The following is a 24,349-nucleotide window of genomic DNA, read 5'->3' as shown; positions in this document are numbered from 1 at the left end:
GCAGAGGGGCAGGGTGGGCCTGTCACGCCCCGCACCCGGCATCCGGAGGTACTGGCTAAGTGCGGGTAAATCACTGGTCTGACTTAAGGGGGCTGGGCTTCGTCCAGTCACCTGGGCAGCTTGAGACGATTCCTCCAACTAAAACTCGCTCATACCACGGCAGCCTCACCATCATACCCACAAGGACGACAGGCTACACTAGCCAGTGGCCTCTGTGGCCCCAGCCCCAGGGGGACCAGCCATCCTGGCTGTGCCCTGCTTCACTGCCTTGGTCTCAGCAAGGCCCTCAGGTCCCACCCCCTCCCACCATCAACGGGCCTCCTCACCTGCACCTGCCCCCAGACCGCACCCATCTGCTCTGCAGCCGTGGACTGCAGGGTCCTGGCCAGCAGGACGAGCTCCCCGCCAAGGCCCAGGTGCTGCAGGTGGGTCTCCACAGCCGCCTGGGTCAGCTTGACGAGGCCTTTGACCAGCATGAGGGCGTCCCCCAACACGGCAGCCATCCTTCCAGGCCTGGAAGAGAGCAGGCAGGTCAGGGCGGGGCTCCACACCTCCCTGGCGTCACGCCCACACGGGGCACCTCTCCCCCAGACTCAGGGCAGTTGGGTTTTTCCTCTGACCTGCCCCCACCCCGCTTCTGATCCAGGTGTCAGAGTGCAAAGAGAAGAGCCCAGGGCTCAAGGCAGACTGAGCAATTCCCCATGCTGAAGGGTGCTGAGCAGAAGGAAAGTGTCGGGGAGTCGGAGCTGTTTGCTGGGGCCCCACGGCCACCCCATCATATGCACAAGTTAAGGGATTTGCCCAGAGTCCCTCAGCCACCAAGCAGTAGAACCAGGACCTGATCTGGGTGCAGGGACCTAGTCCGGTGCTCTCCTTCTGGACCAAATGCACAGGCTGGGGAGGGAACAGCTGCTCCCCAAGCAGCTCCCTGCGGGGCCAGGGACCCAAGGTTGGGGGGGCAGCCCCAACTCCTCAGGGGCCACCCAATCCAGCCCAGCCACCCTCGATCTGCCCAATGAAGCCTCTGACAGACACCCACCGAGGGAGCACAACCAGAGCCCCCTCCCCACCCTCAGGCTTAACGATTCCCCGAGCCAGTGCTTTCCAGCTGCAGTCCAGACCACAGGGCACTGTCTTTGGAAAATCCTAACCGGCACTGAAAACTCCACCAACACGATGGCACGACAGACGGGGAGCAAGGAGCACCTGCAGGAAGGGGCGGCTGTGGGAGTCGTCTCCCCTCCATGTGCGCACACCCACTCTCTCCTCTCCACCGGTCACAGAGTAAAAGGGGCTCCTTCCTGTCGGAGGCACACCAGGTGCCATGCAGGGCAGGGCGCACGTGGCAGTCCCCACACCCTCCTCTGGCCTACCTGGGGCTCCGGGCTGGGGGACAAGTCAGACGGGGAGTGGCGGGGAGAGCAAACACAAAAGGAGACTCCAAGGAGCCCCCGGAGCTGGACGGGGCACTGCAGCGGGGGCAAGGACCTGCCAGGAGCCTCCGAGATAAGATCCGGTGGGCAGAGCAGGTGTGGAAGGCACGACCAGGAGACCCGGACCAGACGTGTGAACAAACACCTGGAGGCCAAGAAGGCCAGATGCACAGACGCAGGGCTGGGCCAGCAGGAGGGAGGGGGTTCTCAGCACACTAATTAGCAGCTGCGCAACCGCAAGGCCTGGCTCACGAGCATCTCTACCAGAACCGGGGTTCCCGCTCCTGCCCGCCCTTCTCGGGGAGCAGCCCCAGTCGTTCTCGCAAGGATCCGCTCTGCTCCTGAGCACAAGGTACAGCTGCTCTGATTTAAAAGGAGAGCTGTCAGAGTGCCCTGGGGGCCTGGCGGTTAAGGATTCAGCATCATCAGTGCTAAGGGTTTGGGTTGCATCTCTGGCCCCAGAACTTCCACATACCATGGGCGCAGCTACATAAATAAATACAAAATAAAAAGAGAGGTGCAGCGACAGCCAGAGGAACCCCCACACACCAAATGCACCAAAAGATCATGTAATCAGAGCTCAGGTACAGCTGGTGCCAGCTCGCAGCAGCTCGTCCTGGGAAGTCAGGACGACCCACCATAACCTGCCCTCCAAGAACCCTCCACCTCATCTCCTTTGAATCCTTATGGATGACATGGATATTGCTGCCCACATTTCACCAAGTCAGCAAGGTTAACTAACCAGCCAAAATGATGCAGTTCCTGAGCGGTGGCCCCGGGTCTGATCCCCGCCCTTGTCTGCTTTGTGTCCACCACACCAAATGCTTGGTTCTCCGCCTCCAAGGCACCCTCACGGGGACAGGGCACTGATCAACCACAAACGCACCACCTATACCCTGATCAAAGCCAAGGTTTCTGGAAGGTTATCGTACCCTTGAAAGAGGTGGGCGGAGCCCTGCTCATCGCCTGCTGCTGTTTTCACACCCCAGGCCCCACTCTGGGCTCCTGTACCGCAGAGCAATAAACAAGTGTGAGCCCCAGATCAAACGCCTAGGACTAGGAAAAGATCATGTAATCAGAGCTCAGGTACAGCTGGTGCCAGCTCGCAGCAGCTCCCCGGCCCCAGCCCAACACGCACCGCTAAGCTTTCCTCGTGAGGGAAGAAGGAAAGAGACATCAGAGTCATGCAATGGCAGAGGCCAGGGCCCCAGCCCCAACTAGCATACCCTACTGCCTGGGGGCCCCAGAAACAGGCCCCCCTCCCCTTGCACACCTCTAAATCCAGCCCAGATAACGAAGGCGGGAGTCTCCCAGAGGCCAAAAGCCCCCATGATCCCAAACCCTCACCCGGCCTGACAGCGAATCCTGCACAGAACATACAAAGACCTCTTTCATTCAGTCTTTGTTTTTAGGCTTAAAATTAATTCTGGGAGTTCCTGTGTGGCTCAGTGGAAACAAATCAGACTAGTATCCATGAGCATGTGGGTTCGAACCCTGGCCTTGCTCAGTGGGTTAAGGATCTGGCGTTGTCGTGAGCTGTGGTGTAGGTCACAGACGCGGCTCAGATTCCTCATTGCTGTGGCTGTGGTGTAGGTAGGCAGCTGCAGCTCCGAATTCGACCCCTAGCCTGGGAACCTCCCTATGCCAGAGGTTGCAGCCCTAAAAAGCAAAAAAATAAAAGCAAATAAAAATGTTCAAAAATTCATTCTGCCTAAACATCTCATCCAAGTTATCATAACCACAAACTAAAGTTTCACTAGAGCAAAGTGGCTAAGTGATTTTTTTCTTGGGGGGGGGGGGGTTCCTCTGCCCTAACTTGAACAGCCCACTGCAACCAATTGGGTTCAATCTGAAATAAACCCTGCCCGTCCTGCGCACTGCAGATGCAGGTCTGGAACCCAGCAGAGTCCAGTCCTGACCTTTTTATTTCTCAGTATGTCAGCACCCACATATTTCCGTGAAGGTCCAGGATGACACTTACTTTGTGATGATTTTTTTTTTAATTCAAAAGAAGAAAAAAATGAACTGACCAAAAGTTTTATTAAATTCCTGCATTTGGGAAGCATGAGTAATCACAGTCTCCTCCAGCATTTTCCTAACTTTTCAAATTCACATATCCCACATTCAGAGTGGCAAATAAATGTCACCTTTTAAAAATACATGTTGAAGGAGTTCCCATCGTGGCTCAGCAGTAACAAACCAGACTAGCATCCATGAGGACACGGGTTTGATCCCTGGCCTCACTCAGTGGGTTAAGGATCCTGCGCTGCTGTGGTGTAGGTCACAGACATGGCTTGGATACCACGCTGCTATGGCTGTGGTGTAGGCTGGCAGCTGTAGCTCTGATTCCACCCCAAGGCTGGGAACCTCCATATGCAGAGAGTGCGGCCCTAAAAAGACAAAAAAAAAGGTACACATTGAAAAGCAACTCGTTATGCCTTTCTTCCTGCCTGAATGGTTGCATCCTCATACCAGAGAACTTTCCACGGGTGCCAGTCTCACGTGAGGGAGGAGGACAACTAGTGTCAGGTCCCTGGAAAGGCAGGCTCCATCCATGTGGAAATGACATCATGGAAATCTACCTTCCTGCTACCATGGGGCAATACCTCCTCTTCTCATGTCAACAGATGCTGCTCATAAACAGGCTGTCACTGTGAACAGAGTCACACACACATGGCTGCATGCTTCAAAACCGCAGCTTGGAGTTCCCATCGTGGCTCACTGGTTAAGGAATCTGACTAGGAACCATGAGGTTTTGGGTTCGAACCCTGGCCTTGCTCAGTGGGTTAAGGATCTGGCGTTGCCGTGAGCTGTGGTGTAGGTCACAGACGCGGCTCAGATTCCTCATTGCTGTGGCTGTGGTGCAGGTAGGCAGCTGCAGCTCCGAATTCGACCCCTAGCCTGGGAACCTCCATATGCTACGGGTGCAGCTCTAGAAAAAGACAAAAAGACCCCAAAACAAACAAACAAACAAACAAACGAGCAGCTTTTTAGAGCCACACCCAAGGCATATGGAAGTTCCCAGGCTAGGGGTAGAATTGGAGCTATAGGCGTTGGTCTCCACCACAGCCACAGCAACTGCAGGATCCAAGCCTCATCTGTGACCTAAACCACAGCTCACGGCAACACCAGATCCCCAACCCACTGAGCGAGGAGGCCAGGGATCGAACCCGCATCTTCATGGATACTGGTTGGGTTCCTAACCCACTGAGCCCAAATGAGAACAGGGCACCAGCTATTTTTTTTGCAAAGGAGTGTCTATCCTCAAGGGGAACAACTGCCAGAGAAAATGCCTTTCCAACACTTTCTTCACCTTCTGGTTTACAAAAATGGGCTCTCACAAACCCTACTTGGAAGGCACCAGAATCCCAAGGTGACTGGGAACTCAGCTCCCGGTGTTGGTGCAAGCCGCCTCCAGGCGTGCACAGCACCAGGCCCTCAGCTACACCAGCAGGTATTTTCATCAGGCTCTTAAGAGAATAAAATCAAAAGCCCTTCCTCCCCCCGCAAATACATTTAATCACAAGTTTAAAATCGTATCCTCTGCACAACTTCATCTGCAAGTATTAGCGCCCTCGGCCCACCCTGCTTCACCTTGCTGGTCCTTGAACAAGTTTTTAGGGCCTTGCCCAGGAGCGTGCAGGCTCCGTGTCCACGGAGCGGCCCTGCTCTGATGGAGCACCATGCTTACAGCCGTGGGGTGAGGACGGGCATTCACAGTTGGGAGGGCCCACTAGGTACCAGCCCCCAAATAAGAAGTCATCCGGTCACTCTACGGTCTCCTCTCAATGCCCTGAGCTAGTTCGTGCAGGTCCTGGGATGAACCTGCCCTTGGCCCCAGGGTGCTCACAGCTGCAGTGGCACGCAGGCACATCTATAAAGGGCACAGACGCCAGGGAGACGGCCAGGGGCCAGCTGAGGCTGACACGCGAGGATCAGGCACAGAGGAGGCAGCTGAGCATCAGCAAAGCCTGGGAGCCTGGACGGCTTGGCCGCTGCCGCCACCACCACCAACCCTAAGGGTGTTACTCAGCTCTTCACCCCTGCCCGGTAGGAGGGGCTCAGGGTGGCTCACCAGGCCCCTTTTCTGCTCCTAACATACTACCTTGTTATGAAGGAAGGAAATAATGATGTTGTCAAGAGAGAGAAAGAACTGGAATAAAGGCAGCTCATCACTCCCCAGGGACAGAGACCAAGAAAAAGCACAGCCAGTGTCCCCTGACCTGGGAGTTGTGCTCGAGAGGAAACTTCCTGCTGAACTCTCACTCTCTGACCTTCGCAAAGAGCCTTCAGAGATGCCATGTCATTCATGCTGAAAAACAAACTCAGAGATTCCATTAGCCGGAAATTATCTGGGGTGTGGGGACCTTCAAATCTGGTCTCCAAAACTAAAATAAACCAAAAACCCACAAAGTGATGCCCACCTGACCAGAGACAATAAGATAAATTAACAGGAAGGTGAGTGTGTCCTTTTTAAAGCTGTACTAGGCCATCCTGATAGATGTACACTTTTCCATCAGGACCCGCACGGGGGGATTTGATTTGGAGGGATGGTTCCCATATGCACTGCAAGTTCCCCACCCCCACAGCCAGAACTCACCCTCTGTCACTTGTCTCTTCTCACCAGGGCCAGGGTGTGAATTTACTAAGCCACTACTCAGTTCTCCTTGTAAGTAGAAAGCGCTCAGCAAGGGAGACCAGCTCCCATCCAAGAAAAGCCCTAGAGCCTGTATCTCCAAATGCCAGCACGCCCTCCTCTGGTCTCTTGCCATCCTGAGCTGCCCCCAGAGCCACGAGATGACTGGCGTAAGCAAATGCACAGCAGGCCCTTCGTCTTGGGGAGTGGGTGTCAAGGGCACCGAAACGCCTTCCCCTGAGCAGGCTTCATCCCGCGCCTGCCGTGCACCTCGCCCCACAGGCATCGAGCTCAGCACCGCCAGAACTGACCTCGCCCCCCGCCCCCCTGGCTCCTGTCCCCAAGACTGCGACCAGCTCCCACTTCTCTCCAACCCCCCCCCACACACCTCCCCTCGTCCAGCTGGGTGCTCCTGGCTGGGCAACGGCCCCGACTGGCCTCTCTGCCCCTGGCCTTGTGCAGGAACGCACGTCCTTCCTGCTCGTCAGACCTCAGCTCCAACAGCACCTCAAGTCCCATCCCTAAAGCCCACCCACAGCCCCCAGGGCACCCTGTTCTTCCCCCAAGGGAGCAGTGACCATGCTGTACATCTGCCTATGCTGCTGTTTTCCCCCACACCAGGCTGTCAGCCAGAGGGGACACATCTGTTGTCCCCTCTCTGTACCTCCAGCCCCTCGTGCCGCGCCTGACCCAGAGCAGAAAGCAACGGACGCAGCTGGGGCCCCCGAGGTTTACGAAGGCCTGCTGTGCCCAGACCTGGCGCACCCCTGCCTGCAGCTCGTCATCCACACGTGCAATCGAAGGCCTCTTAGGCTCCTGGTCTGAGGGGAGGGTCTCACACGTTGATGGGCATCAGAACCACCCAGAAGGCTCGCAAAAGCACAGACCGCTGGGCTCTGCCACTTGCGTTTCTGGTTCTGAGAGTCTGAGATGGAGCCTGTATTTCTAACCAGCTGCCACCTGCTGGTGCTGCTGCCGATCCGGGAAACTTACTCTAAGAACCCTGTTCTGGAAAAAGAGGGGGGAAAGGGAACAGAGGCGGCCTAGGCCCAAGGCCAGGCAGGAGGTTCCAACCGAGATCCTTTCCTCAAAGTCTCTCCCCGCTGCCTCCCCCCAAAGCCTGGCTTTGCCCTGACAGGAAACCTTCGGCCTGCCCCTTCCTTTCCCATGAGTCCTTCAAGAAACTGCAAAAGGACATCAGAGATGACACAGGTCTGAGGACAATGACCCACGGAGCCGGCCACCAAGGGACTCTGCAGACGGTCCCTGCAGTACGCCTCGGAAAGGGCTGTTTGGTGACCTCTGGCAGCCTCTGACCTCTCCAAGCCAAGATCCCCCTTTCCACTTCAGGCACGAACAGCCCAGCCTCCCTCCGTGGGGCACTGGAAAGTTCCTTTACATGCCTGAATTTTTTTTTTCCATTTCCTCTTAGAAAAAGGAAACACCCGTCAACTGCTACCTCCAAGGACTCAGCGGAGTGTACGCATTTGGACAAAGACTTAAACTTCTGACCCCAAATCCATGGATTTCTGTAGACATGCCCTTCGTCTCGGCCTTTAAAAATCACACCCTAGGGGCCATCACTCAAAAATCTCAGGTGCAGAGCTCCTGTTGTGGCGCAGCAGAAACGAATCCGACTAGGAACCATGAGGTTGTAGGTTTGATCCCTGGCCTTGCTCAGGGGGTTAAGGATCCGGCGTTGCCGTGAGCTGTGGTACAAGTCGCAGACACGGCTCAGATCCGCGGCTCAGAGTTGCTGTGGCTGTGGTGTAGGCTGGCAGCTGTAGCTCTGATTCGACCCCTAGCCTGGGAACCTCCATATGCCGCGGGTGTGGCCCTAAAAAGCAAAAATTAAAAAAAAAAATCTCAGGCACTCCGGGCGTCTACCTAGTGAGCTCCAGCCTCAGGGTCTGTCAGCAAGTTCAGAACTATCCTTGTTTGCCAATGTTCAAAGGCAAACATGAAGAAGAGGGAGTTCCCATGGTGGCTCAGCAGTAACGAACCCAACCAGTATCCATGAGGTTGCGGGTTTGACCCCTGGCCTCAATCAGGGGGTTAAGCATCCGGCCTTGCTGAGCTGTGGTGTAGGTCGCAGATGTGGCTCTAATCCCATGTTGCTGTGGCTGTGGTGTAGACCAGCAGCTGTAGCTCTGATTTGACCCCAAGCCTGGGAACCTCCATATGTCGAGGGTGCGGCCCTAAAATAAATAAATAAACACATAAATAAAAACACATGAAGAAGAACCCAGAGGAACAGATAGAGAAAAAGAGCCTTCATCCCCTGCCCCCTCCCCCATCCCCACCCCTCCCCTCCTGTCCGTCAGGAGGGTGAGTCAAGCACCCACCACCAGCGAGCCACAGGCCACTGGGTCATTCTTTCCCCACAGCTGCGAGTCACCACCAGAATGGCCCCAACCTGCACATCTACCACAAAGACCCCTTTCCTCTTCTCTCCGCCTGACAGTTATGCAAGCAGCCAGCCCAAATCCGTCAAATGCATCTCCTTAACGGTGCATGTGTGATGATAATTCAGCTGCAAGAATATAAACCCCAACGTGGTTTAAGACCGGCTACATAAATCGTGGTCCATGCATAAGATGGAATGCCATGCAGCCACTTAAAACGACACTGTGACAGGTATTTGCGGACAATAAGAAATTGATCATGGAGTTCCCGTCATGGCGCAGTGGTTAACGAATCTGACTAGGAACCATGAGGTTGCGGGTTCGGTCCCTGCCCTTGCTCAGTGGGTTAACGATCCGGCGTTGCCGTGAGCTGTGGTGTAGGTTGCAGACGCGGCTCGGATCCCGAGTTGCTGTGGCTCTGGCGTAGGCCGGTGGCTACAGCTCCAATTCAACCCCTAGCCTGGGACCCTCCATATGCCGCGGGAGCGGCCCAAGAAATAGCAACCACAACAACAACAACAACAACAACAACAAAAAAAGGCAAAAAAAAAAGAAATTGATCATTTATTCCCATGTAGGAAAAAAGCAGGTTACAACATAGAATTGTCCGTCATTTGGGGGTTGGGGGGGAAGAAGGCAGGCGATAGATGAGAGCCTGCAAAACACGAACAGCAGTTCTCTGGGTGACAAGACTCTTTTTACAGTCTTTTCTTTATTTCCTAACATTTTCTACCAAGAACATGCACTACTTTTATCATAGAAAATAAATCGCATAAACATAACCTTGAGTATCTGTTGTTAAAATAAACAAAAGCAAGCACACAAAGGTGTCATTTAAAGAAACAATCCCACGTCCCTGAAGTGTCTGTCCCAGAGACGAAGGGCAGAGGGTTAGTGGGCAGATCAGGATGCTATAAATACTGCCTCTTCACACCCATGTTTAGCCACTGTCCTTCATCAGAAGACAACTGCCCCTAAAAGGCCACCAGGAAGATGGAACACGGCCATCCCACTTTTGGGAAAGAGGCTCAACTGCCCCTCTCAGAAGGTAGCACAGGCAGACCCGACACCAGGTGTTGAAGGACAGAAATAATTAACGGGTACTCTCCTCCAAAAACGGGGTCCAGAATAACGCAGCAAGTGCAGCGGTCACATTTTTCTGAACCCAAAGTTAAGACATGTAATATGACTGGCGCCCTTCAGCAAACCATGACTGGGAGGCCACACACAGCCCTGCTGCCTGCTTTTGTAAATAAACACTGACTGGAACACAGCCACATGCATTCACTTAGGTATTGTCAACAGCTCGTTGATTTACATACGCATGGTCTATGGCTGTTTGGGGTTTTCTGGTTTGGTTTTAAGCAGTAACAGCACAGTTGAGGAGTTGCCAGGAAGAACCATGGCCCACCAAGCCCAGAATATTTCCTATCTGGCTCTTTAAGGAAAGTGTGTTGACCTCTATTCCAGGGCAACAGGGTAAAATGTAACTTCAACTGTCCCCAGAAATCTGGAAAGATCACTAGATATCAGAGTAGCCCAACGAGCACTAAGTCCGGTGTTGGGGCAAGAGCCCCCCATGACAGCTCTGCTGTGGACCCCCAAAGACCCCCATCACCCACAGCCCCCAGACTGGAGCTGGACAAAGGGAGGGGCTCCATGTTCCTTTTACTGGACCACCTGGAACAGGGCGGCCTGGGGGGTGCTCCTGAAAAGGTCTGGCCTGGAGCAGGGGTAGGGTGTCAGCTGCCAGCCTCCTGTATACCTCTTCTGCCCCCACTGCCGTTTCCCAAAGTTCACTGCCACCTGCATCCCTGCACCCTCCCCCACACTGACACATGCACTGCCAGGCCACTGCTCGAGCTTGAGCAGATAGAAATCCATCCACCATCGAACCAGTCCTGCATTCCTGCACCTTGGCCATGTCCCTAACAAGAGGCCTCCTGCCGTACGCTGGGGGTGAGGGGGAGTGGTTGCTGACTGGAGAGGAGATTCAGGGGGCTGTGACCCCCGCCCCCAGCCTCACATTGAGCCCCCACTGCAGAGGCCCCGGGGGTAGGGGGCTTCTGCCCTGGATCAGGCTGCACAGGAATTCATTTCTGGACCTCAAATTGTCTCTGAGGCTGAGGACTTCATGGCCCCTCGAAAGCTGTTTTCAGACTATTGGGATTTTTCTTGGAACCGTTTTAAAAGTATATGCTCTTAGGCTAACACACACACACACACACAAGCAGGAGCGGCAGGCACTCTGATCTTCTCCTCTGCTGCATTTCAGCAGCTCCCCAGTTTTTGCTTGGTGAGAAGCAGAATGCCGGCACAATGCGATGATAACTACAGCTGCTAGTACTTACTGAGAGTTCGTTGTATGCCAGCAGGTGTGCTAGGCGTGCTCTGTGTATTACCGCACTCATTTTCATAAGGTGAGCGTATTAGTATGCCCACTTCACCGAGGAAGGAGTCAAGGCACAGAAAGGGGAAGCGACCTGTCCAAAGTCACACAGCTAACAAGAAGTAGAGCTAGGACTTGAATCTGTCGTGGCTCAGGAGCCAATCATTTAACAAGTAAAAGGAGAAAATAAGCACAGGCACGTGTTGCAATGTCCTAGACTAAATTCTCCACCCGCGGGGAGATGAAGACAGCCCTAGGAGTCCCTAGAATGTTGCCCCCAAGTGGGCACCAGGCCGGGGGCAGGAGGCGGAGATTAAAAAGCAGCAGAAAGAGAAGTTCCAGCTTCTAATAATGATCCAGAGAGAAACCCAATGCTGTGAACGAACTGCACGGGCCCAGGGCTCCAAAGCGTAGGCAGGTGGCACGGGGGTCCCTCCCAGGTGGCCTTTCTTCCCACTGGGAGCCAACGTCACTGACAATAAACACCAACCTGCCAAGCAGGGGGTCCTGACAGTAATTTCATTTTCTGACTAAAAAAAACCCACCAGAGTTTTCTGCTTAAAACATTAAAAAAGAGGGAGTTCCCACTGTGGCTCAGCAGGTTAACAAGCCGACTAGTATCCGTGAGGATGTGAGTTTGATCCCTGGCCTTGTTCAGTGAGTTAAGGATCCAGTGTTTCCATGAGCTGTGGTGTAGGTCACAGATGTGGCTCGGATCTGGCGTTGCTGTGGCTGTGGTGTAGGCCAGCAGCTGTAGCTCCAATTCAACCCCTAGCCTGGGAACCTCCATATGCCGTGGACGCAGTCCTAGAAAGAAAGAAAAAAACATTTAAAAAGATTTGGTTCAGGAAGTGATACTGATGACGCAGTCAAGATGCTCTGAAGCTGGGTTCAACTCCTGCCTCTGCTGCCAATCTAGGTCAGGCCACTTAAGTTCATTTTTGCCCCTCCGTTTCATCTCATCTGTTCGGAGTGGGTCAAATAATCCATACAACAGTACCTAGGATCCCAAGCCCTTGGCACACAGTAGGTGCTCAGAACCATTGGCCAACATAATTTTTTTTTTCCCCTTTTATTTTTTTTTTTAAGGGCGCACCCACAGCATACGGACGTTCCCAGGCTAGGGGTCGAATCAGAGCTACAGCTGCCGCCCTACACCACAGCCACACATCTGAGCCTCGTCTGCAACCTACACCACAGCTCATGGCAAGGCCAGATCCTTACCCCACTGAGCAAGGCCAGGGATGGAACCTGCATCCTCACGGACACTAGTGGGGCTCGTTACTGCTGAGCCACAAGGGGAACCCCCTCAAGGACATATTTCTCAACACGCCCTAACTTAGTCTCAGCTCTTATGAATTTGAGTCTTCCCATCAGCTGGTCAGAGTCTGCTGCTTTGCAGGTTATCTCTGGCACGCAGAGTCTCTTCTCTTGGGCCACACTGTAAGAGCCTTGCAGGGAGGCTCACATCTCACATGCCTCTGACACTCTCCCACCCATCCCCACACGAACACAAGTGTTATCCGCACTGTCACCCACGAAGGGAGGGACCCCCGTGGAGACCTCATGCTGCAGCTAAGGAGTTTCTCTTACAGTAAAATCAGATAATTAAAGCGTTGTTTAAATTTGGCCAAAATGCTGTGGGTGGCTGTGGCGGGCTGAATGATGGCCTGAGACCTTCACACGCTGATCCCCAGGACCTGTGGATATGTCACCTTATGTGACAAAAGGGACTCTGCAGATGTGATTAGATTCAGTATCTTGAGATGGGGGATTAGCCACCTGGGCCCAAGGTCATCAAGGGTCCCTCTGAGAGGGAGGAGGAGGATCGGGGTCAGAAGGCGAGTGAGAGACGCAGAGGCTGGAAAAGGCCAGGGGCGGGGGCTCTGCCTTGAGCCTCCAGAGAGAATCAGCTGCGGACCCCCTGATTTTAGCCAGATGAGTCCCATTTCAGACCTCTGACCTCCAGCACTGTAAAATAACAAATCTGTGGAGTTTTAAGCCACTGGGTTTGTGATAATTTGTTTTAGCAGCAATGGGAAACTAATGCAAGGGGGGTGTTTTTTGGGTTGTTTTTTTTTTGTTTTTTTTAATGGCTACAGCTGCAGCAATGCTAGATCCTTTAACCATGGTGCCAGGACGGGTATGGAACACGCACCTCCACAGTAACTTGCGCTGCTGCGGTTGGATTCTTAACCCACTGCACCACAGTGAGAACTTCCAGCAGCTTTTTTTTTTTTTTTTCTTTTTAGAGCCACACCTGCATCATATGGAAGCTACGAGGCTAAGGGTCGAATTGGAGCCGTAGCCACCAGCCTACGCGACAGCAACATGATATCCAAGCCGCATCTGCAACCTACACCGCAGCCTGTGGCAATGCCTGATCATTAACCCACTGAAGGAGGCCTGGGATCGAACCCTCATCCTCATGGATACTGGATGGATTCTTAACGCATTGAGCTACAACAGGAACTCCTTTTTTTCTCCCAGTGGCTATTTTTTAAAAGGTAAATCATTGGGTTGGGAAGAAGGGCAGTAGTATAGGATAATTTCCAGAGAGTTCATCTAAATCAACTTAGTCTGATCACCCCACAAACAGTACTGAGTGCCAACCAAGTGCCAGGCACTGAGCTAGGGGCTGGCCCATCCCACGGGCAGCTCAAGATGCATTCTTGTTCCTGACTGCAGAGTCGTGCCTGCTGTCAGCATAAACACGTCCTGCTCATGCACCAGCCTCTTTCCCAGGCTCGGTTCAACACGGAAACCACTGCTGAGCGCTCACAGCCCCTGCCAGGGACCGCACAGTGCCTGGCATACATCAGCTTTTATAGTCCTCATCTTTCAAACACTTTCACTTCAGATTAAATATTTCAGTGCAATAGTATGAAGAACTACAAGAGCCGTCATTCATTATTTCCGTCCAGTGCATGTCACCTTACACTACTCTTCATCCTACAACAGCCCTGTTCGCTGAGGCGGCCAAGCTCCACAGAGGGGCTCATCTGCTCAAGCCCCGGTGCTGTCAGGGGCTGGCCTGACATGCCTGCCTGCGTCCAGGCTCCAGGCCCTTCCTCCTGCGGCCTGGGAAGTGAGACGGCAGATAAGAAACCTGCCCCCGGTCCAGAACTTTTCTGTAAACCAACAGGCACTCTCCTGGAAACACAGCAAGGTTCACGCTCTGAGAAGTGTGTCCACCTGGCTGCAGAAAATCATGAGTCATAAAAATCTGAGAGCTGGCTGGGCTCTCAAAGGCCACTTGGCTAAACTCTCTTTCCGGAACACTCCCGGGCCACCAGGCTGAGAGCGTCCCGCTCCCGGCACCAGCGAGCCCGCCTGCTGGTTCTGCCTCAGACGTAGTGGGAGAGAGAGAGGCAGGGGCCCCACACAGAGGCCCCTCTGGGCCCTCAGTCCTGCCACACTGACTCCCAGGATCAACCTTTGTTAGCAGCCCCCAAAAGCCACACAGGCCAGGCGTGGACACGGGTGTGTGGCACTGGTGTAGAGGTCACGTGCAACAACTTCAGCACTAGTAGTGTATGCAAAACCCCAAGAGTTGGGTTTTTTGGTTTGGTTTTTTGCTTTTTTGTTTGAGGTTTTTTTTTTTGTTTTTTTGTTTTGTTTTTTGCTTTTTAGGGGAGCACCCGCGGTATATGGAGGTTCCCAGGCTAGGGGTCCAATCAGAGCTGCAGCTGCCAGCCAGAGCCGCACAGGATCCCACCTATCTGTGACCTACACCACAGCTCACGCCAGCGCCAGATCCTTAACCCACTGAGCGAGGCCAGGAATCGAACCCGCATCCTCATGGATACTAGTCAGGTTTGTTACTGCTGAGCCACAACCAGAACTCCAGGAGTTTTTTAAACCAGTGAGTTAACCCTGCAAGGGACAGCTCTAGACAAACAACAACACTCAGGAGGAGAAATGAGAAGACATCTGGCAGGGGACAAAGTGGCTGTCTGCCTCCTCGCTGACCTCCACTTTCCTCTGCCTGCAGAACTAAGGCCACGGGCCCAGGCCTAGCCTTTAAGGCCCTTCACTGTGGACCGCAAGACATCTTCCCAGAATCTTCTCCCACCATCTCCCCCGACATCAATGCTTTGGCCAGAATGGTTCACCACCCCCCACCTCCACACACACACACACACGTCCTCCTCGCTAGTCCCCGGAGGTCCGGTGCTGCGCTGGGATACCTGCAGGCACCCAGGGCTCCCAGCCTCTCCAGCTCCCTCCTCTAGGACCCAGGGCCCAGGAGACAGCCAGGGATGCTGAGTACCTTCGAAGCACTTCTGCTGTCCATGAGCACCCTAAAAGCCTGCCCCGTGTGGAGCCACAGTGGCAGCACCCATGGTTTAATGGGGATGGGGGGCAGAAGCAGGAGAAACAGGGGAGAGTGACATTCACAGGGGCAGAGCCAGGGCAGCTAGGAGCCCGCTCACAGGCAGACAGACACCAAGACACAGGGCACAGCCTCCCCAGGACACAGCACCTCTCCCGCCCCCAGTCCTGCCTCCAAGAGCAGAAAGAGGCGCAGGCTGGGCCAGGGCATGGCCGACCCCGGCCTCAAGTGGTGCCCAGCCCTTGGCTCTACCAAAGGCTGGCTGTGAACACATCAGGGAGCAAGAACCACAAACTGCTGTTTGATTTCAAAGAGATGTGAGATGTTTGCTCAGCACCTGTCAAACAGTAACCACCTGCAGGTCACAGGGCACCCTCTTCTTACCTGCACCCACCTCTGAGCCATGACCAGCGCCAAGCACAGGGGGAAGCGTGCCAGGCGGAAAGCAAACACCGGCCAGACCAGGGCTCTGATTAAACACACAGTGTGTGAGTGTGAACCGTCCCAGGACCTCCCATCCCACCCAGCGGACGGCTGGATCGATGCCATGAGGCCCTCCGGGACCGGGACCAGCACGAGGCATGACCAGGCTGAGGGAGGCTCCAGGCCCACCTGGACATCCGCCACGGGTGACCTTGGGCACACCCATTCTCCTTGGGGCCCGCCCTTCCTCATTTCCTCCTGTGCAAAACCAGGTGCCTGACCCAGATGGCCTGCAGTCCCCAGAGATTCGGACATGGCCCTTTCTCCCCAGGGTAGAAGGCTGCCACCGAGACACAGCACAGGGCTGTGCCCCACGTGGGGATTTAATAGGGTCTAGAAAGAATCATGCTCAAAAGGATGTGGGTACCGGCCTTTCCAGAACTTCTATGGAAACGGCAAGGGGGGGAGGAGTGGACCTGCATCTCAGAGGCAGAAAAGTGGGAATCACAGACTCTGTCTCAGGAGACACACCTCTGGGAAAAGCAGAGACACAAGGGCACACACGCACGGGCGCACACACACACACCTGGGGTCCCTCGGCTGGGACACCAGCAGGACCACAAGGGACCCAAGGCAGGACACAGGCCTGGCTTTCACTTAAAGCGCCGCCCAGCCCACCTCCCTGTCACATCAAGCAGAGGCCTCGCTCAAGGGTAGCAGACCTCCCGCTTCCCCAAAACAGAGAACAGGAGAGGTGCTGCCCATGCGGCCAGGGCTCCCCTCCTCCCACCCCCTGCTCCAGCCTGTCCCCTCCATGCCCTGTCCACCTCCTCCCCAGGTCCCTGCCCCTGACCAGGTCTGCCTCCCATCTCTCCTTCCACAAAACCCTTCCCCTCAAGGCCACAAACCCGCTCTCAGCTTTCACAGACCAAGTATTTAAAATCTTCCCGCTGACACTGCTTCTCCTTCAGCGTCATCCGGACAGGACAGAGGGCACCTGCTATCTTTTCTCCTCCCTCTGCACATGCCGTCTGCCCCTGGACCCCAGCTTTCCCCTAGGGAACACCCACGAGGGCCACCTGAAGGCTCCATGCCCCTGAGCCCAGCCCCAGAGCACCCGCCTCGGCCTTTCCTTCTGAATCCCCTCCCTGAGTCATTCTCACCTGCTCAGCTCGGCCCCCCTGAATACTGCACAGCATAGGAGTCCCCAGGCCTGGTCCCCAGCCCCCCCACCCCACACTGTGCCCTGGGCTTCGGCCTCCCCACAGGCTAACAGCTCCTGCAAGACTGCATCCCGTTCTCAGGCCAAGCAGGCCGTCTGAAGCACTGAGCCAGTTCCAGGACAAATCCCAGCTCTACACACAGCACGTCACTCCCAGCCAGGCCCGGGGGCTGATGAGGGGGTGCAGGGACCAGGGGTGGGGGGGTTTGCTGGGGAGGACCGCCCTGGACCTTGACTGTGGTAATGGTTACAGGACCACGTGCATTTGCCGAGCTGCACAACCGGGCACCAGAAAGAGTGAATCTACTGTACGCAAACCATACCTTCATAAAAACTAAGAACTAAGAACAAAGAGCTAAGAACAAAGTCCAGCGGGCACCTCGCCCCCTTTCCATCTAAAGCTAACAATCACCATCGTCCTCCCGCCAGCCTAGCTCCCCAGCCCCTGAACCCTGTTTTCAGTAGTGACACCACCGTCCACCCCAAACAGTCCCTGCCCCAAGTGGAAATCTCAGCCCTGGGGCCAAGCCGTCATTGGTCTCAAGACCCTGCGTGCACAGGTCTATACTGTCTGGAATCCAGGCCTTCATCCCACCTCCCCTACTGCCCCCTGGGCCACAGGCCGCCCCTGCTTCTCACCTGCTGCCTCACTGGGCTCACGCCCCACCCACCCGGACTGCCTGGGTGCGGCCTGCCCACCCAAGCCCCCTCCCCTCCCTGCAGCAGTGCCCACCTCGGCCTTTGTCAGGCCCCAGCTTTGGATCCCTTTTCTCCCACGGAAACCTGTTTATCCTTCAGGCCCAGCTCCCAGACCTCTCAGCAGAGGAGCCGCTTTCCCAGCCCCTGTCCAGCAGACTCAGCAGCGCTGCACCACAGGGGCCCCTACCAGAGGATCGCACCCCCTCAGGTCCTACACAGTCGTCCAGCACCCACAGGTGCACACAGCAACTGCACGTGCCAGGGCGGGGAGCCCTCTCCCTCCATCTCTCCAGGCCGCAGCTGAGTTGTGGGCGCTCAGGGAACCCTCTCTGGCCTGAACCCTAAACTGTCAGCTGAAAATTACCAGGAGCGCTATGCCAAGCCCTCCTCCCCCCATCACCCCACCTAGACCCCGCTGCTGAGATAAAATGCCACAGAGGTACAAGTGGCAGGAACGCTGTTCCAACCACCCTAAGGGAGGCACACACAGGCTGCTTCAACAGGAAATGCGGGCATTCAGCCCCATCTGCTCCTTAGCCCAGCCCCCCACTGCTCCCCTCTCACTCCCTACCCTCTGGCCAGACTGCACTCACCCCTACCAAGGCCTCTGCTCAGGGAGCCCACCGCATGGACCAAGGCTACTCAAAGACTGGCCTTGCCATCCTTGAGGAGCTAACGGAAGGAAGGAAGGGTTCAGAAACCTTCCTAGCAATTTAGCATCGCCACGGCTGTTTTTTTTTAAGGGCTGCACCTGTGGCACATGGAAATTACTGGGCTAGGGGCCAAAGAGGAGCCACACCTGCCAGCCCACCCCACCCCACCCCACAGCCACAGCAACGTGGGATCCAAGCTGCGTCTGCACCTACACCACAGCTCACGGCAACGCCCGATCCTTAACACACTCATGGATACTAGTCGGGTTCATTATCAATGAGCCACAACAGGAACTCCCACCATGACATTTTTACTGTGTTTTGCCAAAGCACTGGTCTGCAACAAGTGGGAAAACAAAACAAAAACCTGGCTTTCACCATAGTTGGTCTGGGAAGTCCTGGCCCCTCACCACCACTCCCCAAACTGCTGCTGCTTCCTGCTGACACCCTGCCCATCGTCAGAGGCCCAGCTAACACAGCTTCTCCTCCAAGAGCCCTCGCCGTCTCCACCAGCTGCAAGTGGTCTGACCCAGGGCCCCTAGTCCAAACCACACAGAGGGCGTTAGGCGGTATCTGCACACGCCGCACTCCAATTCCATGAGGTCAGGGACCCAAGTCCTGCGTGCTTTTCGATTCCCAATGCCACGCTCAAGGCAGACAATCAACTGATACATGTTCCACGAGGAGTAACCAGACCCCCTGCCACTGTTCCACAGTGGGCTTTGCTTCAGGGCAGCATGTGTGGAGGGGCACCAACCCTTAGAGGGACTTCCCGGGTTTGGGCCAACTGCAGCCCCTCTCCCCCAGCCCAGACGGATATGGGGACTACTTTAAAAAGCATGTGGAGGGCTCTGGAGAAAAGAACTCAGCCCCTCTTCAAGGCAGCAGATTCTACAACACCCAGAGATGGCAAACTGAGTGAGAAACAACTCAGCTTTCTCATGAACCCTCCTCTACAGGAGCAGACGCAAAACACGTCAAACCCAAGTATGAAGAGTGAAAAGAGATTTTTGGAGAGGTCCCTGGTAGCTCAGTGGTGAATGATTCGGCAATGTCACTGCCATGGCTCAGGTTCAGTCCCTGACCCGGAACTTTCATGTGCCACGGGAGTGACCAAAAAAAAAAGAGAGCGATTTTTCAGGATCATTTCCAACTTTATTCTGTGGGCCCCTGTCCTCAAAGCAAAAGGTCAAGGGCTCAGGAGTGTGTACCCCCAACAAACGACACACTGGCAGACAGACCAGTGGATATGCACTTGGGTGTGAAAAGTGCAAGGATTAGCCCACCGAGATGCATCTGGCTCCGGGTCCTGGCCCTGTCTCGGAGACAGCAGACCCACCCCTCCCTTAGGTGCAGTTCCCAAAGGAGCAGGGCCCTGGCCCCCCCGCCCACTGGCTCTTCTTTCTACTGGTTCCCCCAGGTTCCTGGCTGTTGTTTAGCAAGAATGCTGGAACTATTTCCAGATGCCACCGTCAGATCAAGACAACTCTCTAAATATTCCTGTCTAATTTTGCACACAGCTCTTGTTTCAACTGACAAAGATAATGACTCAGTGTCCACGGCTCTTGATGGAAAATTATCCTGCCAAGCTGGGAGCGTCCCAATAAAAGACTTCTCTAAACCTCTCTTGGAGAAAGGAGACGTGACCTCCCTGTCCAGATTCTTTTCTACAGGCAAGAAAAGGCACCCCCAAAGACCCCCTAACCAAGCCAGGATGGTTATGGGAAAATACTGATACAGCCCATAGGATCAATTAACAATAAGCCAGGGACACTCATGGTAAGGGCTTGGGATGTCTTTCCTTGCCTTGTACAAATAATCACCATTCTTCATTTGTCTCCACCCCCATCAGTTCGGAACTTTAAAGTTTAGGGCATAAATTCTGGGTTACAGTGAAGGGAAAAAAATCTACACTCAGAAATAAAGTGCTTTTCTCCGCACAAAAAGAAACGGCTGTCTCTGATATGAAGGCTTTGAGCAACCAGAAAAGAATTCTACAAATTGTACATGGGTCCATTCTGCCTCAGGACACTCGGAGGTAGCTGCTCTCGGAGGAGTAGATGTAAATATACCCACACAGGAGTTCCCATAGTGGCACAGTGGTTAACGAATCTGACTAGGAACCCTGAAGTTGCAGGTTCGATCCCTGGCCTTGCTCAGTGGGTTAAGGATCCAATGTTGCTGTGAGCTGTGGTGCAGGTCACAGACACGGCTCAGATCCCAAGTTGCCGTGGCTGTGGCATAGGCCGGCAGCTACAGCTCCGATTGGACCCCTAGCCTAGGACCCTCCATATGCCGAGGGAGCGGCCCTAGAAAAGGCAAAAAGACAAAAAAAAATATATATATATATATATACACCCATACAGATGCTTGAAGTGCAGCCAGACACTTACTCTCTGCAGGCACAGGCCTGACCCCCTCCCACATCCTAAGACATGTCTCAGCAAAGAAGTGAGGCCGAGCAAAGCATCACCTGGGAAAAGCCAATGATGGATAAGCAAACAGCTTAAACCTGTTTACTATTGAAAAGCTGCTTCACAGATATTTTGCAGGCACATCTCCCACAGTTTTGCAAAGTCCCCAAAGACAGAAACCATGAGTCTTCCACTTCTCTTGTGCTTTGGACCCAGCCAGTCCCTGCCATGCATCCGGCAGGCACAGCAAATGCACATAGGTCTCTACCTCCTTTCCCATGCCTCTCCCCGCAGGTGCAGAGGTGGGGACTTGTTAAAGCCCACTCTACGTGGCTTGTATCATTCGTTTGGGCAGGGGACACAACCTCTCAGCTTCTCCCAGATAGGTCCCAGGAGACCTCTGGGAGCATGGAAGACTCTTTTGAAGAGCTTGACCTAAGCGGTTCTCATCCAAGGTTGATGCTGTTCTCTAGGAGACATGTGGCAATGTCTGGAGACATTTTGGGTTGTCATAACTATATGTGGTGGCAGTGGTGGCAGCACTACTAGCATCTAATGGATAGAGGCCAGGGATGTTGATAAGGTTGAGAAACCCTGCCTTAGGTGACACACAGGGAAATGTTCAGACTTCCTTAGTTCACATTTCCTTTGAGTTGCCCGAGGTCAGGCCAAAAATCATAACCCTGCTTTGTCTGTGTTATCTGCAAGGCTGAAAATGCCCCAAACCATTACCAGTCTTTTTTTTTTTTGTCTTTTTGCCATTTCTTGGACCACTCCCTCGGCATATGGAGGTTCCCAGGCTAGGGGTCCAATCGGAGCCATAGCCGCTGGCCTATGCCAGAGACACAGCAACACAGGACCCAAGCCAAGTCTGCGACCTACACCACAGCTCATGGCAACGCCGGATCCTTAACCCACTGAGCAAGGCCAGGGATCAAACCTGCAACCTCATGGTTCCTAGTCAGATTCGTCAACCACTGAGCCACGACGGGAACTCCAAACCATTACCAGTCTTAAAGATGCTGCTCCTGGAGTTCCCACTGTGGCTCAGCAGTAATGAACCCGACTAGTATCCATGAGGACTCGGGTTCAAACCCTGGCCTCACTCAGTGGGTTAAGGATCCAATGTTGCCGTGAGCTTCAGTGTAGGTTGCAGGTGCAGCTTGGATCTGGCATTGCTGTGGCTATGGTGCAGGCCAGCAGGTGCAGCTCCAATTTGACCCCTAGACTGGGAGCTTCCATATGCTGCAGGTGTGGTCCTAAAAAAGACAACAAGAACAACAAAAAAAGCTGCTCCTAAGAACCACCAGCACCCCCCTTTGTCTCTTCTCTGGAGAAGGGCCCTCCTGCCAACACGACCCACCCACCCATGATAACTGGCAGGCTGGCATCAGGCATGTTCAAATCCCCAGCAACAAGTCAGGCCTGGCAGGCCCAGCCCTTCAGGCTTCTGTCACACACACCCAGGGCCCTAGTGAGCAAGGATAAGTTTTCCCATAGGCTGCAGGCTCTAACCAGGAGGACAGACTGCACAGAAGTCTCTCACCCTGCAGGAGACTGGCACCCCTCACCCAAATACAGAGTCCCAGCACCCAGACCCGCCCCCGCAGCATTCCCCATCCCATAAGGCACCTGGGAGAACCGACCTGGCCTCGGCAGCAGGGCAGAGGCTGAAAAAAGGCACATGTTTAGGCAATTAAGCCCAAACCACTCACAAGACCCCTAGTGTCTGGAGGAGGAGGACGGTCACAGGAAAGCCAACAGAGGAAAGAACCAAGAAGGGCCCCCTTTCCCAAGTTCACGCCAAATCCCCACCTGTGAAAGCCAACAGCTGGCTCGGACCAAGGGAGTCAAAGTCCTGACACAAACATGGGGCCGGGGGCAGTTAGCTCCTCTGAGACAGTGCAAAGGGATCTGGGCGTGAGGAGAAATATCATCATGAGAAAGCAAGGCAGGAAAGCAGTACTGGCCACCAAGAAACACAACATCAGGTCACCGGAGCTGCTCGGCATACTCCGGGGGCCTAAGGCTTGGGCACGTGGCCCTCGTCCCCTCCCAGAGACAGCCCTCGGCTAAGGTGGGAACAGGGGTAGAAGACAGCCGCAGGGCGCCCACCCTGCATCCTGAGGCGCGCTCACCGCTCGGCTGCCAGAAGCCGGAGGCAAATTAAACTCGCAAAAGGGAAGCCGCGCCGTCCCTTGTGAAAGATGCAAGAAGGGCCCAAGCGGGTGGTGAGCCCAGCTCTGGCCACAAGCAGACAGCACTCAGGGCACGCGGCGAGCTGCAGCCTTACCCTGCCGCAGGAAGCTAGGAACCGAAGTCACCTTCGCGCCGCCTCCGCGCACTCGGCGTAGCGCTGGCTCCCCGCACGCGCTCCGGATCTGTTTACCAACTCGCCCGCGCCCGGAGACCCAGCACCCGCAGCCCCGCCCCGCGGGCCGCTCCCATTGGCTGCGCCGCGGCCACCGGCCCAGCGCCGCGCAGCAAGGGGCAGCGTGCTCGGCCCGTGCGCTCGACCTGTGGCCAATCGGAACCGAGGGCGGAGAGAGAGGAGCCAATGGGAGGCCACCCCAGCGCTCAGGGCCCCGCCCCGTCTTCCCTCCTCGCTGCCCTTTCCCCTACTTGGGAAAGCGGGGCGTTCTGGGCTTGGAGGCCTGGCGCGCGTGCGCCCTAACAATCCCCCCCCCCCCCCCCGCGCGCGCCTCGGACCAGGCGGAGGGCGCAGGCGCGGTGACCTGCAGTTGGCTGCTACGTCCCAGACGATGCTCCCCCGGCTTCTGAGCCGGCCTGGAGGGGAGGCAGTGGAAGGAGCAGAGGCAACCGCAGCGGGCCCGCCCGGTGCTCGCCTTATGTAACGAGGACCCCTGTCCCAGTTCCCGCTGAAGGGGGAAGAGCTGTGGGCAGCCTGGGTGCACGTCTGCCTCCGGCGCTCCGGCTCCACCCACTTGTCGCATTTCTCCGCGGGTCCCTCTTTTGGCTTTGCGGGCAACTGCACGCGCGCGCCAGTGGTGGCCCCGGTCGGGTCGCCCGAGGAGTGGGTCCGGAGCGTGCAGCGTCGTTTGCTCCTGTTAGCGAGTCTCCTCGGGAAGGCCCGACCCTCCCCTGAGCCGGACGACAGGCCAGCACGTGGAAGGAGCGGAAGCGGGCCCGGCGGCGGCTGGCGGCCAGCCGGCTTGGTTGAGGGGTCCTCAGGAGTGAGAAACAGCCGACACAGAGCTGTCCCAAGGAAAGTGCTTCCTCCAGAACCAAGTGGCCCCAGGTCTCCAAGTCACCCAGAGGTGCAGATTTGAGCCCCGATGGTGTGACAGTTTCCATTCTCCGGTCTGCAGCTCTGTCCTAGGTTATTGGTGGAGCTTGTGAGGAAGAGAGAAATAACAATTCAGTGACTTTCATATAAATATTTATATTCATGCCGAAAAGTTGTCATTTATTCTGAGACTATTTTGAGGAGTTCACATTTACCATTTTTGAAACGTGTTTAATATTACTGCTTAGAAAAGTCAAAAGCATTTAGGAGTAGCCATCCTGACTCAGCGGTTAACCAACCCGACTAGTATCTATGAGGATGCAGGTTCCATCCCTGGCCTCTCTCAGTGGATTAGGGATGCGTGTTGCCCTGAACTGTGGTGTAGGTCGCAGTCATATCTCGGATTTGGCCTTGCTGTGGCTGTGGTGTAGGCCGGCAGCAACAGCTCCAATTTGACTCCTAGCCTGGCAACTTCCATATGCTGCGAGTACA

At 55.1% G+C, this 24,349-nt stretch overlaps 1 protein-coding gene across 1 annotated transcript in view; it reads right to left on the bottom strand.

Annotated features, from left to right (window-relative positions):
* Positions 1-23,041, bottom strand: part of COQ8A (coenzyme Q8A) — a 47,051-nt gene extending 24,010 nt beyond the window's left edge. The window contains exons 1-2 of the mRNA XM_047754500.1: positions 22,904-23,041; positions 327-513 (exon numbers count right to left, since the gene is read on the bottom strand). Coding sequence (XP_047610456.1) covers positions 327-503 — 177 coding nt within the window. The 5' untranslated portion in view covers positions 504-513; positions 22,904-23,041. The remainder of the gene's footprint in view (positions 1-326; positions 514-22,903) is intronic.
* Between the last annotated feature and the right edge of the window lie 1,308 nt (positions 23,042-24,349).

This window comes from Phacochoerus africanus, chromosome 12 (assembly GCF_016906955.1).
Source record: "Phacochoerus africanus isolate WHEZ1 chromosome 12, ROS_Pafr_v1, whole genome shotgun sequence".
NCBI classification, from domain to species: Eukaryota; Metazoa; Chordata; class Mammalia; order Artiodactyla; family Suidae; genus Phacochoerus; species Phacochoerus africanus.
This window is presented reverse-complemented; position numbering and strand designations above follow the sequence as displayed.